Here is a 26118-nt window from a genome sequence, read left to right on the forward strand (position 1 = left end):
CTATGAGTATACTTATTTTTTACTAAACCTGAGAAAGTATACTTGAAGGTCACTTTTATAAACTATTTTATATACTTAAGAATAGTATAATGAAGTATACTTGGCTTATACTGAAAAGTATAAACAAAAGTCTAAGACTAAGTACATTAATACTAAGACTTACACTTATACTTTAATACTAAAACTTGGACTTATACTTTAGTATACTTTTTACATCTTTCTGCCACAAGTACTAATACTTACTATATCTTGCTCCAAGTGCATAATAAGGTCAAGTCATTGACTCATGCTTAACATTGAATTTATATATTGATAATATAATGCTGGAGTTTAAAACTTTACAGTATATAGTATGTGTGCTCAATTGCATTACCTTTATGTACCTTAAAAATCATACAAAAAACAGAAAACCTTTGACTTGACTTTATTGATCAAGCTAGTCCCTTTCATAAGGGTTTGGCAATGGTGTTATGTACATAGCATCAGCTGTTTCAACAAGAACACATTTTGTTTTGATCATGTCAGGCCAGACAGCATTAACAGTTTCAGCTTTTTTCACAACATGTACGAAAGTACTTTGTACACTGATGTGTGAATCTTTAAATACAGGCCTGTCTGATTTACTAAGTACCTCAACTAAAACACAACATAGTTTGCCACATGAACAAAAGCAGGGATTTGATGTGAACATGTTTGTTTAAAAATAACCAAGTCAGAAATTAAACAAAATGTACCATCTTTCAAGCATGCAGCACTATTGTGTCTCTTCTTTAGTCTGTCATAGTTTTGACTGTGATACACAAGTCCATTTACCAAAAACGGTTCTAAGACCAAAAGCAGTTGCTTAGATTTCCACAATGGCAAGCCTATATGACATTTTATACTTGTTTGCACCGGGGGGTGACCAAAACCTCTGACATTTTCATTTAGCATTTCACAATTTCTGTTTTCCTTTTACTAATGTAAAGTTCTTCAACAAAAGACTGAATTGAATGTGAGGGTGGAATCAAACCTGGAAACATTAGATTGAACAGTTTCAGTAAATGAGTAAGTGCTTTGCCTGTTAAGTTGTTATGCAGCACATAGGACATCAGCATCAATAAACTTTCTCCCTTTGAAACAGGTGCACCAGGATATAGGGGCTTGTCACCATCTGTGTGGTCTTCAATGCCCTATGGATATAGGAAAAAAAGATAGAAAAAGCATGTATAAATTAGAACGAGTAACAGTTAACACATACAGTGTGTATTATCATCATTATTATTATGTAGTACTGTCTCCAAATGTTCCAATTGTATGTAATGTGCGAATAGTAACTACTAACAATGTGTTATTGAACCACTGTCTACATACCACTGGAAATTCAGGTTCATTTCCTCTTGTACTCCCCTCCATCACGTCTTCGTCATCAGCATGGTTTTCAGCTTCATCAATGGCAGCACCAATCAAGTCCTCTTCAGAATGTGGCAGAGCTTCATCATTTTACAAGTTGACAAGGGAAAAAGATAACTTGAAGTAATTAATTAAAAGATTAAAGGAAGCGTATATAAACTAACCCATAGAATGGTGCACTCACCTCTGAGACGTCCACATCCAACTGGCTTGTGGTTGGTTTCTCAGTGTCGAGTTCATCATCTTCATTTTCACTGCTGGAAGTGTTACTCCAGTGGTCTTCTGTGTCAGTGTGGTTATCTATATTATCATTCTACATGTGAACAAAGGAAAGAGAATAAAAAAATGTAACTTTTGCTTTTTGTTAGCAATGTTGTCATTTGTCTACACTTCATTTGTCATTTGTCTTCTTCTTCTGCTCTGTCGGAGACGGTCGCACTATCTCTCTCTCCCTGCCCTCCCCATCTCTCCGCTTGCTGCTTGCTGTGAGAGCGTCTTTTACACACTGTCCGAATAAGAACAAGATTGAAACATGGATCTGGCAAACTGGGCATTCTCCATCATTGATCAAATTTTTTCCACTATGAGATCCGGGACAGGGGAGCCTGCGTGTCCGGGGAACAGACCCGGTTGGATACGTCATCGACTCTTGGAGCTCGTGGAGACCGGTGTACTTCTCAGCCCTTGGAGTGGAAGACGTGGAAGACGCATATATATTCGGCTTTTGGTAGCGGTATCTTCTCTGTTTGGGCTCGGTGGATACCTGCTTTACTGGCAAATTAAGAAAATCTGGACGGTGGTTCGACATCTGGCAGAGGCTGCCGACCCAGGTGGAAGGGCTCTGAGCAGAGCCGTACAAACTCAGACTCAAAGCCTGGTGAACCTGAGCCGCAAGATTAGCGAGCTCGCAGGCGAGAGGGGTTAGATCGGAGATATAGTTCGGTTCTGCACAGTGAGGACGGCAATCAACGAATTTGGAATATTGGATTTTTTGAATGGTTTCCCAGTAAGACTGAAGGCTGTTGGAAAAAACAAGCAGCCTGTTCCAAAACAACATTTGTTATCAGGAATTCGGCTCCCTGCCGGCCTTGGGTTGGCAACCATATCTCTCTCCAGGGCTCTGTGTGCGGCTGCTCTTTCCCCCACTCCGCGTTGTGATTTGTGAAGCTGGGGTCTGGTGTATCACGGCCGCTGATGAAATTCCACCACTATCAGCGAACGTTTTGGCTGGATCCTGGCATCTGGCTCCACAATGCCCCCACCTCTCGTCTCCGCTGCATTCCCTCCTGACCTGACCTCACCTACGCCGCTTGTCCTAGTTACATGTGCAAATGCTTTGCTAGGTGGTTTTTTTTGGACCCTGGTATAGTGCTCTTTTTGAGCACTGTACCAGATGACTTTTTTTTTAACCTAACTTCCCCGTGATGTGTTTTTTCTCCTCCTGCCAAAGGTAGCGCTGCAAGTCGGCTGCATGACCCCAGGACACATATCCCCCCATGTGTGGTGTTTTGTGTATTCTTGGATGTGTTCTGTAACTGCAATTTCCAATGTGTGAACTTGTTCACCCACATGGCAATAAACTTCATTCATTCATTTGGTTCAGCTAGAGGATAGCTCAAAATGCACATAAGTGTGGTATGAATGTGCTCAACCATTACAGCAAACCTCTAACTAAATGTATTGGAAAATGTGTGCACTGTTGACACTTCCGTAGAGTGTCACTGAAGGCCCTCTGAAGCATATTACTATGCTAACAAACTTGGCCTAGTGTATTCCCCCACCCTACCCCAATGTACCTCTTGAATGTCCATATCCAACAGGCTGTCCGTGGAAGAGCTCTCACTATCAAGTTCATCTTCACTGCTGGAATTGTTGAGTTCTTCCTCTCCACTGGTCGAAGTGTAAGTCATGTGACCATCTGTGTTGATGTCATCATGACTGATATTCTACAGTTTAACAAGAGAAAGACAATGAACAACTGAATTAATTAACTCCCTTTATGTCAAGTCCAATCACCAAATCATAAACAGAGTAAGTGTAAACTTTAATTTTCTGACAACTTCAGTGCTTTCCACCTCAACTGCTTATTGTGTCATGGGAGAAAAATAAGTCAGTGATGTGGCATATGACAGGTGCTTATCATAATGTACCTAGTTGGGGAGCTGAAAGCACAATTTAGGAAAGATTCTTAAACTTTAATCAAGCAGGATATGAAGATTACCCAGATACATGGGGGAATGTATACTGGCAACACAACAATTCCACTTAGACTGAAACTGTGCTTTTGCATATTTACCTGTTGAAGGGCAGAATCCAAAAGCCTAGGTGTGGAAGAGCTCCTACTGTTGACATCATCTGTAACTTCTCTATGGGAAGCAGTGGGCTGACTAATGTGATCTCGTGAGTTGTCCTGTAGTTCTGCCCTATCCTGAAAAGGTGGGGTGTTCAAAAAAATTTCAATTATTACTCAGGTCCTTTCATTCCCTTTGGGTATACTGAGTGCATTTAAGATCATCCCAACATATTTTGGGAAGTTGCCTCCACATGAGACTGTACATAATGCATGGGTATCAATTGTCTTTGAAATTAAAACCAGATTCAACATTCCCTATTCTGCCAACTTCATTGAAAAGAAATCTCACCTGCATTGTAAGCAGCTAGCTGCTAGCTGTGTTCAGATCTTACACATCAAACATTAAAACATAACAGTTTTAATAGACTCCTTGCATATAAACATTTTTACTACGGCTCACTTACTTCCGGTTACATTGGCTGCGTAACAATCACTGTAAAAGACAACTCACACAAACTTGCATTCGGACATTAGCTTACAAGTCTGTCACTCATAGTCAAACAAAAATGCTAACTTTAACAGTAGCAGCCATGTAATCTTTCATTTAAGATTACAAGCTGCTAACATTCCAACGTGACTAATGCGGCTAATGTAGCCTAACTGGAAACATCTGAGCAGTACAGAATTTTATGTGCGAGCAAATTCATTACTGTTACTTACTTTTACTTTCCATCTGTACTTGGTAGTCCTTGGAATCTCTGCTGTGTAATCCTCTAATATCTTTGATAAGGTCCACACTGTTTAGCCACGTTAGCTCTAATGAGCTAGCTCAGCTTCTTCCAGGTAGTATCACCACAGAAATTTCTGGTACGGCACTTCTGGCCATGGTCCCCCGCCCCTACCTGGCAGCCAATGGGAGCCTCCCAATTTTAAATTAGCGCTCACGCGCCAATTCAAGGTCTCCCTTGCGCATCAGCGTACTGCGCCAATTCAAGGTCTCCCTTGCAAAAAAAAAAAAAAATAACGGTCTCAACCAGTATCAAACAAGGAAAGGAGAAGGAGGAGAGACATTATCCTAGCTAAAATTGAAATTTCAGCATTAGATACCCACAATGCCATTTGCCATTTATTATTTCAAGGACAAGACTGTGGAAGTTGGGAAGATTTTATGGATGAGAAAGTACTGACGACAGCAACAATGTCCAAAATAAATCAGCTGCCTCCTGATCTAGAAGAAGAAGAATGAGGTGATGAGATAAGTGGGACATAAAAGGCAGAAAAAGTCAGCTCCAGACTTTTTCCCAGCAAAGGTTTTGATGGTTGGTGTAAGTTGTTAATTGTATTGCTTCTCAGTTAGCTTCATAGCTTCATCTATACCCTATATGAAAAGCTAAAGGGGTGTTCACATTGGCAGTTTTTTAATTACAGAAAATAAATACCTTGGTATGCACCAGCTTGATTCTAAGTGACATTTCTTTATCATTTCTGGTGTTGCATAAAAACTTAACTCCATAGTATCTGATTTTTGTTTTGAGTTACACATTTTTGAATCTAGGTATTGATCCTCAGTGGTGCAGCTGACTCTGTAAATGCAAGTAAACTTCTCATTACCATGGATGTTATTATATTTGCTTGTTATAACATATAAAACTGAATTATAATTTTAACAGAAGAGAAGAAGTCATCGTTGTGCTGAAAAAGAGTGATGATAGAAGAGCTGAAGAAGCAGCTGGTGCAAACAAATATCTTCAGGGTAAAATATTTGACTATTGTGGTATTTTTGAGTTGAAGCAATAAATTATGGTGTTGGATTTTCTGCCGATCCTAATCTTCTGGCTGATTCTTTGATTTCACGTGTTTTGGTGTAGTCAACTAACTCAATGAGGCAGTCATCAGATGAGGAGCAGCTGCCCGAAACTGAGTGGAGCACAGAAGAAGTGAAAGAGCTTCAGAGATATCGAGAGCCTGAAAGCAGTCTATGGGAAAGCGCATACAGATGCTGTGAGAGGTATTTTCTCTTTATCATTCAAGTAGCCTAAGCAATTATAAAAACAACAGCTTTAACGACTGAATATGTGCCTATACTGATTCCTGAAGTCAAAACACTGTGGGTGTGCAGGTCAGGTATAATGAACTAAACTAATAACCAATAAATGAAATTTTCATATACTCCATACTGAAGCATTGAAATTGTGGAAAAAGGTCCACACCTGGCTTCAACCTGACATTTAGGTTTTGGCTATTCAGTCTCCTCCTGCTTCCTGTTCCTGCCTAATCAGGCGCCATTTCCAGTCACGGTCTCATCAAAAAAGGACTAATTTAATGTTTTAAAATGGGCTCAAACACACAGTAATGACACAAAGCTTTTGTTGCCGTTTTTCATTACCTTTACAGAGCTTCCAGCAGTAGTGACAACGCTGAAAGAGATCTTAGAAAAAAAATCACTGTTCAGATCTCAACTCCTGCTCACCTGGTCAACACACCCACACCAGACCAACAAGTTTGACCACCCGCCTCTCCTCAAGTGTTGTCTGACCCTCATAATATGTAATACCCTCAAAATGCATTGATAGGGTATGTGTTTAATCCGTGGGGAAATGTTGCTATACATTTCCCTCTACACCATGTGACTATACACAGAATTTAAAAAGAAGCATATTAATCAACTTTGTGCTGGATGTATACAAATAATGATTGATTTGGAATGCTATGATGATGCCCCCCAAATTTCTCATGTTATGGAGTTAGTCCTATAGTTATAGGCCAATGCATATTCACTGCACTGATAATAATTATTACAAAGAATTTTATATAATTGTTCATTCATGTTTATTTGGTGAGTAATCGTCAAAATGTTTGCAGGTGCCTCTATACGCCAGGTTGTGATGTAAAAGTCCCAAGACTAAAGCTGAAGTCTCTGCGAACTGCAAGTTCAGCATTGTACTTGGGGATCTTGCGGTGTTCATGTCTATGGTAACGACTCTGTCCAACTCAAGTTTGAACCAGAGCAGTCGGGGCCACACAAAGATGTGGAATCAAAACCACAACTGGAAACACCAAGCTTGATGCTATATTTTGGTGAGTGCATTAATTTAAGGCAAAACTGGAATAATAGGTAGAGACATAGTTATAATCAGACACTCACTCACACTATCAGTACTACAAATATAAAATAAACAATACATACGAATGCTTCTATATGATGGTAAACAATCGAGGCTTTTTCAGTTGTCGTAAATTACAGAGGATTTACACGTGATGTCACTGCCAGCACGCTGTCCCATTTTTTGCCACTCAGTTACACTCTGCCTTATTCAGTCTGATGGCGTGGATGTGTGTGCAATCCCATTTATAACAGTTTTTGTGATTGCATTAGTTCAGAAATGTACCTGATAAACCCATCCTCCCTGCCATGACATGTGTTAATTGGGACAGTGAATAAGATAACACTGGAGGTAATGGTTGTTCTGTATGTGTTTTTTCACTCACAGACCATGCCCAGGTGAAATCTCTGGACACCACCATGCAAGATGTGAGACGAACATAAGAAAGAAAGGCAACAGCACATAAGCTACGCCAACAAGTAGATGAAAAGAAGTCATAAAAGTACAAGATTTGTTTCTGTCTTTTTTATTTTTGGTTCCAAAGGTGCGCTTTTCTTTTACCTTTTTTGACAAGGAAGGACTTTATTCTCAGTTGAAGAGCTTGTTTACATTTTACAAGCATATGCACAAGTTTTGCTTTCCACTTTTACAAATAAGGACTTGATCTGGAGAGACCATTATTTACATTTTTAGATGCAAATGTGCACTTTTTCCTTTCATTTTCCCAGTAAGGAAGAACTTGATTTCATAGGTCTTTGTTTTTGAAATGTTTGAAATCTTTGAAAATATATAAAACTTGTTTTCAACATTCTGTCTTGTGATTTTGTAAATGCATCACACTTTCATAAACTTTAAGAATACTTTAAGGAGTATATTTCCAGTATATAAATAGTAAGCTACAAGTAATGTGCCAAGCAAACTTAAAGTATAACAAATAAGCTAGTGAAATAACCAACATTTATAACAGTATACTTAAAGTATACAATAAAATAGGGACTCAAAGTATATAACTAGTACAATGGCAGTATATATCGATAAGTGTACTTGTGGTATACTTTAAGCATAGGAGAGGGATATACCAAGTACATTGATAGTATAGATGAGTGTACTACTTTTGCAAAACTTAAAATGAACTTTAAAGTATACTTTCATAAACTTGAAATGTTCCAATTTAGTCCGAAAAAGTATTAAATTGGTATACTTTCTAGTACACTTAAAGTACATGGTCTATAGTATACTTGCTATACTTATACTTATACTTAAGCATACTTCATAAAACGAACTTAAGTATACTACTTTTTGCTAAGGGTAGGCGGGTTTTTCCACCGGCGAAGCACTCGGTTGCTCGGCCGAAAAAACGGGTTCAATTCCGGCCCCGCAAACTAGCTGGTCTGGAACCAGGAACCCGTGCCGAAAGCGGCAGAGGGGCGTGACTCTGCCGTCTCATCATCAAGTTTTCCAATTACCAATTCATGTGTATTACATGAGAAAGTGAAGCGATTTTCACGGCTTTGAATTAGGTTGGGCTCTAAGGCTGAACTTGCTGCTTTGTATCAGTTCATATCACAGATAAAAGGACACAAAATGTGTACTTGTCGTCTTGCTCTAATCACTGTCCTGTGTTCCCTCTGTGCTGCACACAGATGCTGCATAGTTTGGTTTGGACCCTAAAACGTATTTGTAGCAACAAGAAAGGAAGAGCGTGTTCTCCCACGTTGTGCGCTTCAGCTTCCGTGTCCAGACGAGGACCCGCCCACACTCATACGTAATGGAAAGCAGTTCACAGAAACGCGGTGGGGGTGCGGCCCGTTCTTAAGCGTTCGCCGGTTCATTGGGATCGGCACAGGAACTTGCTCCGGCTCTGGAACCTCGGCGGTGGGAAAGTAGCAACAGAGAGCAGTGGAGGCTTGGAAATGCATGTCAGCGAGCCGTATTCCACGGAGTCCCGTAACATACGGGGTTCTGTATTTTACGAGACAGATGGCAACTCTAGTGATGATCCACTCTGTGTTAAAGGAAATCCATCGCAGCGACGGAGAGCTTTTTAGAAATGTTGTGTGTGTGGTGTGTGGTGTGTGTGTGCGTGCGTGATTCACACTCCAGTCCAGTAGGTGGCGGTAATGCAGTTCTATGTTGGTTTGCCAGCCCCCAATAAACCCAAAAAAAAAACGTCAGCACTAATGCTGCTAATGCTAGTGAGGAGCGCCGCTTACACTGAGACAGCTGAGTGCTGCAGAGTTTAAATGAAGCATCCAAACAGTAAATTTGTGTCGATTATTTTTTTAGAATTGATTTAATCGAGTTAATAGATGAATCGTTGCAGCCCTAGGGTTTGTTTCAAGTTTTCAAGTGTCAAGTTTCGGGTTTTCAAGTTTCGAGTTTCTAGTTTCGAGTTTTGTGTTTCTTCCTGTTGCGTTCTCCCCATCAGCCTGATTTATGCTTGAATATTTTTCTAATAAATCTACACGCCAAATCAGCTTTTGCCTGCGTCCTGCTTTGAGGTCCTTCCTGCCTCGCCTGCACCAGTTGTGACAACTTGGGCCGAGCACTGAGTGTTGCTCATGAGCTTGTAGCAGAAGGTCCATTACAGAAGTGATGTTAGCACCATACAGTGCAACACTGTATTTTCAAGAGTGTTTGCTAATCAGGTCGATTTGGTCTTTTCAGGTGGAGGACTTTTCAGTTTGCCAAACTCAGTCAACATGTGGGTGACAAAAGTTGGGAGTGGTTCGTCTTCAGCCTAAACACGATCCAGAAGTCCTCTCAGAATGCATTCTTGATTATCAGAAGGCAGAAAAACTGTCTTGAACAGTTGACAGAACTGAGCCCATGATGTGATGTGGGATCTCAGGGCTTTGAACATTTCCAGGCTCTTTTGCGAGGAAGTGAGACAGTTCATTTAGTAATTGTCCATCAGTCAGGTCCAAAGAGGATTTAATACGTGCCAACTGCATGCACCAGTCCTCAGGTCATACATTGTCATCTCCAGTATACACAGGAGGCTCAAGCTTAGTGTGATGTAAGCTGCTGCGATCACTCAGTGTTGTTGAGTTTGAGCGAGTGAGATGGAAGGAAAGGGTTTGTAGGTAGAAATGGGTTGGTGGATAGGAATGGATTAGTATTGTTGGTAGCATGGCAGGTTCTGTTCTGAATTCCGGTTACTGTTTGTCCCCCCACAGCAACCAGTTCATGTTTCCCTGATGGGTGTTTTAGGCAACCTATAGCTCTGTGTCCCTGTTGCACGAGAGAAACAGTGTTTACAATCTTGTAAACCCCCCTGCCACACCCCTTGGACAGACATAGTGGTTCTCTCTTCTGGTGACTTGTGGCTTGATAGGTAAACTGCTGTACATCTGCTTTCTTTCCACTTTCTCTGCCAGTAAGTCTACTAATTTGGTGAGTGCTATCTATTTTTTCTGCATATTAAAAACCAATAGCTGACATCTGGAGAAACTCATAGGAAGGTAAAAACAGGAGGTATACATCAAAAGGGGCAAAATATCGGCAGCAGAAAAAGTTTAGGAACAGAAAAATACTTCATCTGGCTTAGTTTTATGCTCTGCAGTCTCTTTGCACTTGGCTGCTTCATACTTGCTCCCTCAACCTGCACACTATGTGCAGTAGCTTGTTTTGAGCATTGTGCTGACCCCAGACGCCTTTGGCACTCACTCTCATTACTGGTTACTCTCATAACATCCTTTATGATTGTCTCATCTGTAACTGTGAGGTCTGAATGTAAGGGTTTCAGCTCCCAGCGAATATCATTGTGCTTGTGTCCTATTCTCTGGTACACTGTGTGTAGAAAGACACCGTGCACTGTGTCTGGGCTCTACCTAGCTGTTTTATTTCAACAGGATTCTTTGCTTCAGCCCAATAACACAGTACTGTTGAGGGGTTTCATGCTCTTTTGTTTTGTGCACATTAGTTTGTTGAAATAGTTCTGTGCTATTCCTCTCCCTTAAGTGTGATTGGAGGAACCCCATGAGCTCAGCTACAGTCTTCCTTATTAACCAGCATTTCCTTGAAATTCATTATCCTTAGCACAACTCTTGCAATCTCCACAGTGTCTGCCCACACTGTTATAACTAATGTCAGAAGAGTGGTCCCCAATTTGGCCTCCTGGACTTTAAATTCACAGCGGTGAATGTAGGCAAGATCCTTGTTCAGGTCCTTGGTATCTGGAAGTATCTGTCCATGTCTCAGAGTGAGGTAGGGTCCTATCTGGTAGGACAGGCCATGTAGATGTAGGTTGGATTGTGGCTTGTGGAGTGTGAATACACACAAGTTGGGAAGGTTTTTTTTGCTTAAATCCTCACATTCTAACAGCATCCTTTGGACATTCTTTGGTCAGACATTACAAGTGACATCATTGTCAGTGACTAGCTGGGCATTTGCTGTTACAGAAGTGGCAACATTCATTACATCAGCTAATGGTACATCAGCTGTAGCTGGTTGGGCTGACTCAGCAGGTGGGGGAGTGACAAATGTGGGCACTTACTTTACATTTACATTTGATTCAACAGGTAAGATCACACTCCTTTTGAGATTAAAAAAATGTCATCAACAATATTTTCAGGGCTATCAATTCTCCAATGCCCCTATCCTCAGACTCTAGCAAGTTCTTACTGTACTTAGTACCTATGTATATTCTAGTGTATATTAATTTGTTGCTTTTTAAATATTTTATTTAGACTATATCTTGTTAATCCTTCCACCTCCATTTTACCTCAATGCACATTTTGATTATATTCTTGATTACATTCTTCAAAATTGTTCTATTTATGTCTTCATCTTGTGCTATAGTGTGAGAGTAGTGTCAAAGCATTTGACTGCTAGTTGTACCCTGTATGCAGTGATGGCAAAGTACAGACATTCTGTACTTAAGTAGAAATACAGTTGTGTTCAAAACAATAGCAGTACACTCAAAAACATGAGTAAAGCTCAGAATCCTTATAATAGTGTTTATTTCCAGGCATTGGGAACACTGTGCAATATATTCTAAATCAAAACAATGAAGAAAAATGTATACATTTTCCAATTATTTTACAGGAAATTAAGAAAAATAAATGTTGGCCTGTTCAAAAAAAAAAAATAGTGTCTGCCTTTTCTTTATAAAGTCAAACATTTACTGTATGAACTGAAAAAATCTTTAAGGATTAGCATTCCTGTGAATCACTCAACCAATATTTAGTACTATAACCACTGTTTTTGAGAACTGCTTCACATCTATCTATGGAGTTGACCAACTTCTGGCCCTGTGAACAGGTATTCCGGCCCAGGATTTGACAATTCCTTTGCATTTCTTGGTTTTGCCTCAGAAACAGCATTTTTGATGTCACCCCACGTTTTCTATCGGACTAAGGTCTGGGGAGTGGTCTGGCCACTCCATAACTTTAATTTTGTTGGCCTGTAACCAAGATGCTGCTTACTTACTTGCGTGTTTTGAGGTCGGTGTCTTGTTTGGAAACACCCATTTCAAGGGCATTTCTTCTTCAGCATAAGGCAACAAGACCTCTTCAAGGATTTGATACATCTAAACTGATCCATGAACCCCTGGTATGTAAAAAAATAGGCTCGACACCATAGTAAGAGAAACATCCCATATCATGACGCTTGCACCACCAGGCTTCATTGTCTTCAGAGCATACTGTGGCTTGAAGTCAGTGTTTGGGGATCATCTGACAGACTGTAGCTCTTGGACCAAAAAAGAAAAATCTACTTTCATCAGTCCACATAATGTTTCTACATTTCTCTACAGGTCACTCAATGTGTTCTTTGGCAAACTCTAATCTCTTAGCACATGCCTTTTTTTTTCTCCACTTTTTAGAGCACTGGAGATCATTTTAGCCGAGCAGCCTATCATCTTCTGCACTTCTTTATGTTTTCCCTTCTTCAATCAAGATTTTAATCAAAAAATGTTGTTCTTTAGAACAATGTCTGGAACAGCCCATTTTTCTCAGGTTTCAGCGAGAAATGCATGTACAACATGTGTTGGATTCATCCTTAAATAAGGGCCATCTCTTTTTTCACAGAATGAATGACCTCACTGATTGGACTCTATGCTGCTATTTTTTTGAACACGCCCCTTTCAATTAATTATTCAATTACACAGACTCAGGAGCATGCATATCATGAATGTTGGGTCTGTTGGTTTTCTATGACTCTACTACACCTACTGGTAAATTGTTTGCTATGTAGTAATATGATTTCTACCAAAAAGATTGATCTGGTTACTCATGTTGGACTGCTATTATTTTGAACAGAACTGTACAACTACTTGTGTTAAAAAAATACTTTGGTAAAAGTTGAAGTACTGGTTCAGCTTCTTTAAGTAAAAAAACTACAGGCTCTGAAATGTACTCAAAGTAAGAAAGTAGAAGCAGCAGGTTGTATAAATGTTGGATTCAGTGAATGAATCTCAGCATCAGCAGCTTTGATTCAAACTCATCTCTGCTGCACTGATGTAACCTGTAATGCTGACCATGAACACAGCCTCTGTGCACCAATACAAAGCTTTACTGTAAATACAGTACAACAAGCTGACCTGTTTATCATGTACTAAACTGCAGTATTTTCATACAATCTTTAAATTACACAAAGTTAGCATACCTCAGTCTGTTTTGCAGTTTTAAATCTAACTTCTCTTCTTCCTCTCCTGTCATCTTTCTTCCATCTCTGAGTCTTTGTTCTCCCTGAAATACAGCAGTTCTTCTTTTAGCTAGCAGACATACTGGGTGACAAACTGCACACACTTTGTGTGTTTGCTACTTGTTGAGCATTTATAAACGTTGCATTTAAAATTACCTGCCACACAATATTCCCTTAATTTTCGCTCCTCTTCAGTAGTGCTAGCTAGATGCTGCCCCATCTGTCCCACTTTACCATCCCCAAATTGTTCCCACAAAGTTTGGAGCATCAAATTGTCCCAAATGTCTTGGTATGCTGAAGCATTAAGAGTTCCTTTCACTGGAACTAGGGGGCCGAGCCCAACTCCTAAAAGACACCCCCACACCATAACCCCCCCACCACCAAACTTTACACTTGGGACAATGCAGTCAGACAGGTACTGTTCGCCCTGGCAACCACCAAACCCAGACTCCTCGATCGCCAGATGGAGAAGTGTGATTTATCACACCAGAGAACACGTCTCCACTGCTGTATAGTGATGGCATGTTTTACACCACTGCAGTTGATCTTTGCATTGTGCTAGGTGATGTAAGGCTTGGATGCAGCTGCTTGGCCATGGAAACCCACTCCATAAAGCTCTCTATCCACTGTTCTTGAGCTAATCTGAAGGCCACATGAAGGTTGGAGGTCTGTAGTTATTTACACTGCAGAAAGATTTGAACCTCTGCACACTATGTGTCGCAGTATCCACTGAACCCACTCTGTCATTTTACATGGCCTACCACTTCCTGGCTGAGTTGCTGTGATTCCCAATTGTTTCCACTGTGTTATAATACCACTAACAGCTGACTGTGGAATATTTAGTAGTGAAGAAATGTCACAACTGGACCTGTTACACAGACGGCATCCTATCATGCCACTGGAATTCATGGAGCTCCTGAGAGCTATTCATTCTTTCACAAATGTTTGGGGAAGCAGTCTGCATGCCTAGGTGCTTGGTTTTATAGGCCTGTGGCCATGGAAGTGATTGGAACACCTGAATGCAATGAATTGTATGAGTGAGAAGAGAGATAATAGTCAGCGTTTGTTGACTTTGCTTGCTTGGCAGCACGGTGGCGTAGTGGTTAGCACTGCTGCCTCACAGTTAGAATACCATCTGGAAGGCCTGGGTTCGATTCCACCTTGGCCCAGGCCTCTCCTTCTCTCTGTGTGGAGTTTGCATGTTCTCCCCGTGCTTGCTTGGGTTTCCTCCGGGTACTCCGGTTTCCTCCCACATTCCAAAGACATGCACTTACTGGGGTTAGGTTAATTGGCTAATCTAAATTGCCCAAAGGTGTGAATGAGAGCATGAATGTGAGTGTGAAAGGTTGTCTGTCCCTCTGTGTTGGCCCTGCAACAGGCTGGCGACCTGTTCAGGGTGTACCCTGCCTCTCGCCCTATGACAGCTGGGATAGGCTCCAGCCCCCCCGCGACCCTTAACAGGATGTGCGGAAGCGAATGGATGGATGGATGGACTTTGCTTGCCTTACCTCATTTTGTGTGTAATATGCACCTTTTAATATTCTTGCATTAAATCATGAATAAGTAACCATATCATTTGTCAGCAGCTGCAAATAATGCTATAAAGTAATGGCAAATGGACTGGTTCTTATATAGCGCATTTCTACTTCTCAAAATGCTTTATACAATACTTGGGGTGGCTGTAGCTCAGGTGATAGAGCTGATCACCTACTAATGGGAAGGTTGGTGGTTCAATCCCTGCTGCTTTCAAGCTAACATTTACACACATTGCCCAAGGATACTTTGGCACAGTCAGGCAGGAGGAGCTGGAGCATCCAGGGATTTAACTACTAACCTTTCAACTAGCAGGTGACCTGCTCTACGTCCTGAGCTACAGCCCATGATCCCCGAGAGCCAAAACTTCAAGCTTTAAACTTTAAAGAGTTTTTTAAATGCATGCTTTTTCTTTGTTTTTTGTACTTGTAAGCATCAGTTTGTCACAGGTTTCTAGATATGGTCATCTGCAACAAAGACTAAGCACAGGCTGTACAGCTCAGTGTAATCCAAGAAGAAAAACACAGCAAAGTAGGTCTCCTTTAAAGTTCCTGCTGTAAAAGAGGCAGGAAACTGAAAATAATTATGTAACAGTGAGTAACATTACATGTGACAGCTGAAACATTGTTTGTACACGTGCAGCCAGTTTGCTCTGATATTTGTCAGATTTCACAGAAGGTGCCTCACAATATTTCAAGTAGTTTATTTTTAAATTGAAATCATCTCGCAGTAACTGTGTTTTTTTGTTTTTAAATAAGATGCTTCAGGAAAAAAGAACTCACCTGTGAACACCAATTCAGCCCTATCGAGTTTAAAACTACCCCTGCTCACAGAGTCTAAGTGGAGCTTTCTAATTCAACTTCTGTGGGCTTAAAGGATCATATATATGTTTATTTTAGCCTTGTGTGACTGTTGTGGCTCTATAACTAACACTGTACTCCCCACCTTTGGGGGGAACAAATAGTCACACCAAATAGTGTGTATCAGTGTCTGGAGGAGACTGTGAGCGCCCTGAAGCTTTCTAGCTTTTTTGAGTCTCTGTAACAGAGAGCAATGTTAGTATAATACAGAGACACAACAGACACACTATTAGGAAATGCACTGTTGAAAGAAGCTGCATTTCCCCTTTAAATTCTGCCGCTTTACTCCCATTTTGACAGCCTCCAAGAAATACTATATGTAGAAAAGCCCTTTTTGCAAATTAAAGATGAAATAATACCAACATGCACATCAAGCTACACCCCATAAGTCACTATCATTAACTAAAATGAGATTCTGTCAAACACCCATTAACACATCACCCAGGGAACACAAAGGTTAATAGTGATAATTAGAGCTCCCAAATCCCTCAATTTGTGTAACAAGAGCCCAGAAAGGCTCAAAATGCCTTTTTGATAATAAACCAATATGCAGATTAAAATCACAGTACTGTCATTACTCATCATTTCAACTTCAGAACAAGTTTAGCCTCTGTGTGTGGGTGTTAAAAGAACAGCTGTGAGGAACCCAGTGTGTCTCATTAAAAGTCTGAGTTCAGTACCAAAGAACACTGAGGACCAACATGTGTAAGAAGATCATATTGGAGGATCTTGTTCTTAGCAGGTGTTGAATCCAGAAAATGGCACCATGATTAAAAAGAACACATTTCTGTGATTTGGTGTGACAACATGAAATAAGACCCTGGCCAAGTAACACATCCTTAAACTCAGACAATCCTGCAGTTACATGTTGTCCTCTGCTACAAACATAACAGCATAAAAATTGGGATGGGGAACATCAGTTACAAACCATCTACCAGTCACACCAAAAGCTCCCACTTGATTCACAAAAACAACAGTTATTGGTTTAAGTTTTTAGCAGAATGATGATGTAAGGCTTCGGTGCAGTGTGCACTGCTTTGTCTGTGTACTCTTCTTTAGTTGTCTTAAGGCACATTCAGTATTGAATATTCAAAATTCAGTACTCATTCTACATGGCTGAATGTGTTTCCAAGGACCAGGTTCACATTGCCAATTACTAGGTAACACTGTCTGCCCCATGTATTGCTGTCAAAGTAGAAAAAAAAATGTGGATTTTATGAAACTTATATAAACTTGATGATAAATTAGGCACATTTGATGATGACAGTGATGGCTTGGCATAGTTCGGTTCTACATTTAGCCTCTTAAAGCAACAGTGGATGCCATATGAGTGATTATTAGTTTAAAACAAAACAAAAAACAAAGAAAAAAGGTGAAACCCTAAAAAATCCACTCCTTCCTACAGTGCTTCATGAGGACTAAAATGGAAGCACTATTTAGAGGATGGGGCTAAACAGGTCCTGAGCTTTGTGCATGTTCTGGGTTAGGAAATAAGATCATCAGGGCGAGGCAAACTGCTAGGGCAACAGGCTGTGGGTGAGGGCTGGCACAGGCACCACTGGTGATTCTCATCAGTACTGCCATTACATTGGGACTAGAGCTGATGGCTGACCACCACCCTGGAAGACAACACAGGAGAGAAGAGCAGAGTTCATTTAGAGTTTAGTGCTCAATAAATCCAGATCTTTCACTATTCTAATTTCCATATTACATCACATGCTGCCAGAACACATGTGCAGTGCTTGGCATTTCCTCTCCAAATCTTTGGAACTCTATTGGGGTGATAGAACAGCAAAACAGCACTATGCGCTTATCATATTCATAGTAATGTTCATATTAAACATTTCTAAGTCTTCTACAGCCACAAAAAGCTGAGACACAGTGTAATATGTAAATAGAAACAGAATGCAATGACTTTCAAGTGTCATTAAAACTGGGAACAGGTCAGTAACAGACTAGGTACAAAAAATGATGTTAAAGGGGCAGAGAGTCCCAACTATAAGGACAGGCAGAGGTTCACCAATCTGCAAATAAAAGGTTGCTACCATCAGATTCAAAATCAGCTAATATTTTTCTTAAAATGGGATATTTTCTCAGTTTAAAAATTTGATATGATTCCGTGTTTCATTTTGAAAAAATATGAGTTTATGAGATTTGCAAATCATTGCATTATATTTTTATATTTTTTACAGCTTTTTTGGAACTGAGGTTGTAATAAAGCCAGTATAAGCTCAGGCTTTAAACATACACTAGCCCAGTTTCACATTGTTCTGGTTCTACTCTTCTGGCTCTGTATAATGTCATATAGGGAATATGGTCATCTCAGGCACACAGCTCTGGTTGTGAATCCTTGCTGATCAAACCTGTTTGCAAACATCAATCAATCCGAAGATACTGTGAAAGTTGCCTTAAAAGGAGGAAGAGGAAGCTAAAACAGCTGGTTTTGGATATAGGATGAAGGGAAGCACCAAGTCCCAGTATAAGATAAATAAGGAATAGTTTGAAATGTCAATCATATAAAAGCTGCCCTAATAGTGTCCAAGAATAAAAACGTAAGTTGGAAATGAGCAGAATAGGCCCCTCTATAGTTATGAGGAGTCACACCACCTTTTTGGACATGCAGAAAACGTGAATTGGCCATATTTTCTAGTGGGTACGCTGGTCTATTAAATATTTTGGTCTATTTATCTGTTGGGAAAAAGAAAGCAGTGTTGGTGTACTCCTGACAGTTTTTATTTTGTGTACCTGGATCTGGAAGGGCTAGCCACATCTTGCCTTTTGTGTTCAAACTTGGAGATGTAGTTAGACTTGGACCACTATGCAGACACAAACAGAGACAGATAGAAGGGTTCAGCATTTCAGTACCTCTTCCAGTTTTACATTTACTTCCATCATTATGCAGTTTCTCACCATGTGAGCAGGGTCACTGGTTCCCAGATGGACACCTTCCTGGCAGAGTGTTCTCAGTAGACTGACACCTATACATAAGACAAAGAAAGCCCAAGCTGCAGTTTCATTGTTTTCTGTGCCCTCTGTGTCTTTGTGCTAGTCAAAGTAGCCAAATTCACAGGAAAACTAAGCAACTGGCAACCCTGCCAACTTCAACCTAGTGTGAAGTTGCCAGTGGACAAATAGAAGATGAACATAATTATGCTACAAGGTTAGCTGCCTCCTAGCCCATTGGTATAACTACAGCATAAAAAAATTAATTCAATCACAGCATTTTTATAACTGATTTACAAAATGTATTGTCTCCAATTTTTCTAAGAATCTTAAAAACATCATTTGCAAAGATAACACTTCCAGGTCTTGACTTTGTCACACTGTCTTTTTAATTGACCACGGGAACTTGAACTGGCTTTTTTCTAAAACCACTGTTCCTGTTCAGCAAATAAGAAATTTTCCACCATACTCAGAGTTAATGCTTCAAACTCCATCTCCATTAATACGGTCATCCTGAAACCTAAAGTAATACCAGTGAGGTTCCTGTATTTTATTATTACTGCGAAGTAGCAGAAAACATACATGTTGTCCTGTTGTTCCAGTACTTTTGCTCCCACTGATCCAGCAGGATGTTGAGGTATCTTGAACACTCAAAGAAGTTAAGGTAGCGAGATGATGACGGTGATGGGAAAATGCGCTCAAACTCTCCTCGACGATTCAGCTCATCTTCACTCTCTGCCAGTACCCGGACATCCTCTGGAGTCAAAACATCCAACACTGTTGACAGGAAGTCCTGACAGAGAAAAAAGGAAACAAATGAGACCTGCTGTGTTTCTTTGCTAATTAGTGAAATCAGTACTGATTATAGAGTTGTACATCCACCATCTACCATAGAAGAGGCACATTGGGTAGTTGTTAAAGGTAAGCAGGTGTCTTTTTCTTTCAGTGTTCACCATGTGAACATATTTCAAATATCCCACCGTTTGCAGACTTCCAGCAACAATACCATAACAACCCTTTGTTGGGAGTGAAGCGCAATTTTTTAGTTTTCAGAAACATTTGAATTTTTCTGACAGGACAAATGGTAATTACGGTAATGAAAAGTATGTTTAATTGGATGTCTAAGTGGTGATAGAGTCAGGCAGGTAACAGGAGTATTGGTGGCGATGGCCTGCTGTTAAGGGGACGGGGTTTTAAAGTGCTATTATGGTAAGTGAAGATGTGTGTGAAGTTTGATCTATGGTGTGAATTTGAACATTCTAGGTCCCATCATTCTGAATTTATGTCCAATGTTAATGTTTTTGAGGAACAGACTTCGAAACAGCAGAGCTAAAAAGTAAAAACCTTTAACATGAAGCTTCTTTAGTTGTCCACTTAAGCTTACTCTTCAACTTTAGCTCAACTAAAATGAAAGCTTTCACTATGTAAAATTACTTGTCTAACTCAGCATACACTATACTGCTTTATTATTAGTTTAGGTCCTTTGGCACAAATTGGTTCTGTGTGTGTGTTTACCTGGTTGGCGTAACGCTGTGTAAGATAAAATGCTCGTTTGAGCTTCTCATCAGCAGACAGATCCAGTTTGGTCTTCTCTCTGTTTCCTCCACACAAACTACACACACACACACGTTAATTCAATTATAAGGTCATTTTTGAGGCTGCAGCTGATAACCACAGAGGGGAAGTATCAAATTCTTACCTATTAGTGGAGCTGGATGCACTGCTGCACGGGGTAGTCACATCTTCTCTTGGAGGAATACGAAAGCCAGCCAAGTTCAGGAGATCTTTGATCATCTGACCCTTTATGGAAACATCCAGTCCAGTGTTGGAATGAAGGCTGGATCAGAGTTACAGATGTACTAACAGTTAAATATTTGGTTTAAAAACACATGTGATTTTAGTGTGTGTGTGTGTGTGTATTTGTTACCTGGGTGATATGTTCACTTCCAGGATCCAGGGTTTGAGGTTCTCATCCAGCATGATGTCGAAGCCAAACAGCTCATGACAGCTGTAAGGTGTCCGAACATGCATCTTCATCAGGCTGCTAACGTATGGCTCTGACCTGATGACCAACACACAGGAGGGAGGATGCTGATTTCATCATCTTCATCATTATCATTATTTTCATGGACAGTTTCCCTCTTTAGAACAGTGGTCTTTTATGCTGATGTAATTTTTAATCGAAGTATATGACAAAAATGGTTAGTTGTGAGGTGCAGACTACACAAGAACTTTGTGCATCAGTTTTAGTGAGTGAAATTCTAGTATTTTATTAGTCTCCAATTCAATACTAACTAGCAGGTATGTGTTTGTCTGTGCATGAGTATAGTTTATGGATGCGGCTATCTAACCAAGCTGGCTAGTTTTCGCTAAAAACAAAACAAAACCCAAACAAACAAACAAACAAACAAACAAACAAACAAACAAACAGCCCTGCAGCTCTGGAGCCACTCAGTGACCAAATGGACAAACTTACGCTATGATAGTTTTGATCACAATGTCTTTAATCTTCTCCCATAGCAGGGTGGTATTGATTCCCTTCATCCCAAGATACTGCCATAAGGCCTTCAAAGCCCTGAAAACATAAAGCAAACTCATAAGTCATTCAAAGATATAATGGAGATGTATTCTAGATTGGAGTATTGTATTTCCTTATCGGGTTATGCTAAAAGCTCCTTGAGCCTTCCATTGATCCACAAAGGCTACGACTGGAATACTGAAAAGAATCTGTCACCTCAGGTTCCCAGGTATATTCTATCAAGCTCTGAGTATTCTTCAGTCTCTCTCTTTGCTCCTCTATTCTGTTTGCCCTGACTCCCCATCTGATCACAGCAGACGGTTGCCCCTCCCTGATTCTAAACATGAACAGTATCAAACATGGATGCACTGGCTTCAATTTTCCAACCAAAAGAAATGAAACCAATACAGTACCATAAACCTTGCATTCAGTTCAATGCAATTAAATTTTATTTATGTAGTGTCAAATCACAACAGTCACCTCAAAGCACATTATATTGTAAGGTAAAGACCCTATACTAATACAGAGAAAATCTCAATCAGACAACCACTATGAGTAAGCATTTGGGAACAGTGGCAAGGGGAAAACTCCCTTTTAACAGGAAGAAACCTCCAGCAGAACCAGGCTCAGGGAGGGGCAGTCATCTGCCTTGACCGGTTGGGAATGAGGGGAGGGAGACAGGACAAATGACATGCCTAAATGCGGATGACCACAATACTACAGTGCACGAACTATGCGTGAGCCTTTTGGACCAACTTCCAAGAAGTACAACAAGAATACTGATTTCTTAGCGGTGTCCGCAACTTATTGTGTTTGCATCTGGAACAGACTATAATCCCTGTTACACTCTTCAAATAACCTGGGATTCAAACTTCTCTCTGTCTGTTACCATTTGTGCCCTTGGCAGGCCTTGTCATCACTGTTTGTCTGGTATTCAGAGTTCTTCTTGTTGACACTGTAGTTGGTCAGGTGCATGAACTTGTTACTCAGGGTCTTCAGGGAAGATGAATACCTGGAAGAATGCACTGATATGCTAACTGAATCTCATTTATATACATTCCATGTGAATGCATCAGATATGTTCAATGTGGTGGAAAACTCACTTGCAGCTAGCAAATCGAACCAGTCCATCTGAGAACATATAAATTCTCAGTGGGTTGTAAGATGTCACATAGACGTAGATCCGCAAGTCAAACTTGCTCCCACTGATGAGATAGGGCTTGTGGAGATACCTGCAAACAATATGTTAGCTCAGTAACATTGCGTTACATACTTTGAAAATGATCTGTAGGCTGCTTAGCTCTAAACCAGTGAAGTATTATTCTGGGCTACTTACTTCTGAACAAGTAGTGGTCTCTTACGAGGCATCTGACTCCATTTGTGAATAACCTGAATCCCTATTCCTCTGGCTGACGCAGGCTGTTAAAAATGAGGAAAAAAAGAGCATAGAAAAGTCAAAGTGATAAACTAAAAAATAAAAGAGCTAAACATATTTTATTGCTTGCATGTTCTTACTGTGCTTGAATGTGTTTCTCTCACCATTGAAAAACATGCTAGATTATAGCGCTGTGTATGTCAGCCCAGGACACAGACTCAAAATAAATGATAAATTTCAAGAGTTTCACTTCCTGGTTAAATAAAGGTTAAAGAAATCTTGTCCTACTTGAGGAGCTTGATGGTTCATTTAATCCTAAAATACTATATTCCAATATGAATAAAAAAGCACTACTAGAGAAAAGCATACATCTGGTGTAATACTTCACTTGCATAGGTTTACTTACAGCCACAAATATAAGACAAGTTCACATTCAGTTTGCTTTTGTTTTCCCTCCTTGACTAGAAAGACGAGACAAAGAGAGACATTTGTCAATGTCTCCTAATTACACTTGTGAAAAATTCTTATTATTGCAACACTGAGGGATTTTTGAAATGGAAAACTATGGAATAGTTTTTTGGCAACTAGCCTTAGTGCATATTCATTTGTAGAAGTTTAGAATATTAGCATATATAAATGAATCTTACAGTTGATTTAATAAGTGGATCAGGGCAGGCAATTTAGTGCAAATGTAACACCTGATAAGAACACATTTTATGTTGTCACTTATGTAGCTGTGAGAGTTGCTACTAGGAGAGTTACTTTGTGAGCAATGCCAGGGTGATGAAGTTTTTCTATTGGGCAGAAATGACAGAGCATGTGTAATTGGTGCAGGTAGAAGGTCTGACATCCCTGAATCTAATCTGGGATTTTGCAGAAACTGTCTGTTGCGCATAGGTGCTTGAGACTAATTCCTTTCTTTGACTACACCTGGAGCCTCAACTGACGTGCACAAACTAGATGTGGAATGCACACATTTACAACACATAGCACTGTACTGCCTTAACACACTAATTTGTGAAGTTCTGATAGTAAATAATACTTTGCATTCTTCTACACAACCTACAGACCTGCTCCTATACACATATTTCAGATTTAAATTCTAATTATATTTGTTTGTAATTCTCTAAATTCTGTGCTCTCTCTTGTCTGTTAGAGTTATCCAGAGAAGGGCTGGCTCTGGCTCTGGTTATACCAATATACTGAACCCTCAGTTGCATTGATCGTAGTGTGATTGTGTATGTTAAACAGACTGCACTTAGATGTGTTTGTGAATGGGTAGATGAAACATGCTGAATAAAACGCTTTGAGTACTTGTGTAGAGTAGAAAAGCACTATATAACAACCAGTCCATATAAGAACAAGTTCACCTCCATGACCCCAAAATATGCCAATTCATTTGAAAAGTTCGCCCTCACATTAGAGTATATTGATTCTCCTTCAGGTGCCTCTCACCGATTTGAATTCATAAATGTGTTTATAAATTTGCATACAGTTAATAGACCAACTGCAGAACTTTTCACTTCAATCAGTGTTCTGTTTATGCTAATTTTCCCTGCTTAATAAATATAGCAGAAATTGTCCCGCCCATCTATTACAATGGATGCTCATAGATTTGCCTGCAGAGCTTTGGTAATTAACTTGACAAAATGAACTGAACATACAGGTTTGATGATCCATTTTTGCTTGGAGCCTCCATCCTCCCAGGCTTTGCGGAGCAGCTTGATGTCCTGAGGAAGGACAAAGGTCCGTGGGAAAAAGTTGAACTCTTGTTTGCCGAAGCGAACTTGCATCTTGGACAGGTTTCGCCACAGCCGGTCTTTCCTCCCAATCTGAAATGTTCCTGGAAAATGGTTCAGCTAGGAGACACACAAATACAAACAAAACCAAATCAAGTACAATTCTGGACTTTATTGGTGCACCATCAAGATTAGCCCATGTCTAAGCTCTTACCTTCTGGTGGCTTCCAATCACTTTGAAGCCTGGAGACTTCATATGGTGTCCCCAGCAGCCCAACCAGTCATGGCTTTCTATATGAATAACAGAGCAACAAACATGTTTATCAACCAGGGACAAGTGCTACCTTATCATCTAAAGCAGAGGTCCCCAATCCCTGGTCTGTGGGTCATTTGGTATCAGGTAGCACTGAAAGAATAAATAACTTACATGTATTTATTATCTGAGTCTGAACAATTTTTTATTTTGAAAAGTGGGTGGATTCTCTCCATTACATCCATCTATGACTCACTTTTGACACATGTCAAGACGCTTGTCTCGATCACGTGATACCTTACCGCTAAAATTAAACCCAGAAGCTTCACTGGCTCCCGTGCCTAACGAACTACGTAGGCTGACCTACATAATGCTTGTATAAGCGCTTTGAGTGCTTAACTAGAGTAGAAAAGCGCTATATAAGAACTAGTCCATTTATGATCTATATTTAGCAACACCGGGGGTAGCAGTGAGGCTGATACAGCCACGTGCTAAGCTGACACACTCTGAGGCTCGACAACGCAGCTCTGCAGTCACTCTCCATGTGAAATCAAATATATACTGTTGTGTGTACATGTCATTGACTAAATGTGCGCTACAACGCGCTCAACTTTTGTTCAGAATCAGCTTCTTATCGCTGGTAACGACGCGGCTTTCCTCTCACTCATTCCTGCCGCTTCACAGTGCTTTAAACAGTGTGGACGCTGAGCGTCTTCAGAGTGTTTAATTTGTAGCTGCTTGTGTTTGGAGACTGACTTCTATCACTCTTTCAGACTTCTATCGCAGTTTCTGTCCAGCGGGTGCTGCTGTATAAATAAACCGACACATTTTATGATGTAGGCCGAAATTGAGCTTCCCCTCTTTGAAAGACCAGCATCCGCCACTGATACATACATACATACACACACATATATGTGTATTCCGTTGTTCTGTGTCATTCCTGTTCGATAAATGAACACGCAGAAACATAAAAGCTTAAGCAGCCACACTCTTATTATTTAAATTTCTTCAGTACACTGAGTTGATGTTTACTACTATATGTAGAAAATATCCCAGTTTTAATGCCGGTTGTATCATTTATTTTGTTGCATTTATCTGCCACACCTTAAAGGACCTTAAAGAAGTTTCAAATCCTTTTCAAATCCTTTCAGGGTTTAAAAGCTAATAACTTCAGCATACTTTCAGCTACAAAAACCATTTAAACTTTAAAATGCAGCCAAGACTTTCAGCTATTCAGCTATTACTTGGTGTTTCAAAATCTTTTACGGTTTAAGCACAGTTTAAGTTTAAGGTGTTTTTTCAGGCATTTCAGAGTTTATAATGGTTGTGTATTGCGTTTACTAGAGTGGGAGCCTGATTAGTAGAGTGGGAGACTTCAAAACATTCATGTGGAAAATTTATATTTAAACTGCCGCTGTGTCCACACTCTTCACTCTACAGCCATGATTTCTGCTTCTCTA

The 26118-nt window shown here is 40.1% G+C and overlaps 2 protein-coding genes across 5 annotated transcripts in view; both read right to left on the reverse strand.

The window, feature by feature from the left end:
- Positions 1-973: 973 nt before the first annotated feature.
- On the reverse strand, positions 974-4453 carry LOC115778023 (lisH domain-containing protein C1711.05-like). Its single transcript, XM_030726038.1, has 6 exons — positions 4406-4453; positions 3689-3820; positions 3189-3338; positions 1577-1705; positions 1354-1472; positions 974-1172 (listed from the first exon to the last, which is right to left on the reverse strand). Exons 3-5 carry the CDS (start codon positions 3300-3302, stop codon positions 1446-1448), a joined length of 270 nt encoding a protein of 89 aa, XP_030581898.1. The 5' UTR covers positions 3303-3338; positions 3689-3820; positions 4406-4453; the 3' UTR covers positions 974-1172; positions 1354-1445.
- Positions 4454-15262: 10809 nt separating this feature from the next.
- The window catches only part of ttll4 (tubulin tyrosine ligase-like family, member 4), a 43657-nt gene continuing 32801 nt past the window's right edge, over positions 15263-26118 (reverse strand). For 2 of the 4 annotated variants that reach the window (XM_030726035.1, XM_030726036.1), the window contains exons 9-21: positions 24620-24696; positions 24331-24525; positions 22628-22710; positions 22395-22523; positions 22181-22303; positions 21250-21348; positions 20701-20835; positions 20473-20610; positions 20289-20385; positions 19356-19566; positions 18741-18808; positions 18576-18646; positions 15268-17449 (exon numbers count right to left, since the gene is read on the reverse strand). In XM_030726035.1, coding sequence (XP_030581895.1) covers positions 17425-17449; positions 18576-18646; positions 18741-18808; positions 19356-19566; positions 20289-20385; positions 20473-20610; positions 20701-20835; positions 21250-21348; positions 22181-22303; positions 22395-22523; positions 22628-22710; positions 24331-24525; positions 24620-24696 — 1451 coding nt within the window. In that variant the 3' untranslated portion in view covers positions 15268-17424. Of the gene's footprint in view, positions 17450-18575; positions 18647-18740; positions 18809-19355; positions 19567-20288; positions 20386-20472; positions 20611-20700; positions 20836-21249; positions 21349-22180; positions 22304-22394; positions 22524-22627; positions 22711-24330; positions 24526-24619; positions 24697-26118 lie in introns of those variants that run through there. The other 2 variants (XM_030726037.1, XR_004019741.1) reach the window with 2 other exon arrangements.

The sequence above is a fragment of the Archocentrus centrarchus genome, unplaced genomic scaffold (genome assembly GCF_007364275.1).
Source record: "Archocentrus centrarchus isolate MPI-CPG fArcCen1 unplaced genomic scaffold, fArcCen1 scaffold_95_ctg1, whole genome shotgun sequence".
In the NCBI taxonomy this organism is placed as follows: domain Eukaryota; kingdom Metazoa; phylum Chordata; class Actinopteri; order Cichliformes; family Cichlidae; genus Archocentrus; species Archocentrus centrarchus.

What these genes read in the sequence shown, in the direction of transcription:
- LOC115778023 (XM_030726038.1), bottom strand. Translation starts at nt 3,302, where the DNA reads ATGACTTACACTTCGACCAGTGGAGAGGAAGAACTCAACAATTCCAGC. An exon ending in TGGATATGGACATTCAAGAG is followed by an intron (nt 1,706 to 3,188) that starts GTACATTGGGGT and finishes GTTCACATGTAG; the next exon opens with AATGATAATATAGATAACCA. An exon ending in TGGATGTGGACGTCTCAGAG is followed by an intron (nt 1,473 to 1,576) that starts GTGAGTGCACCA and finishes AAAATGATGAAG; the next exon opens with CTCTGCCACATTCTGAAGAG.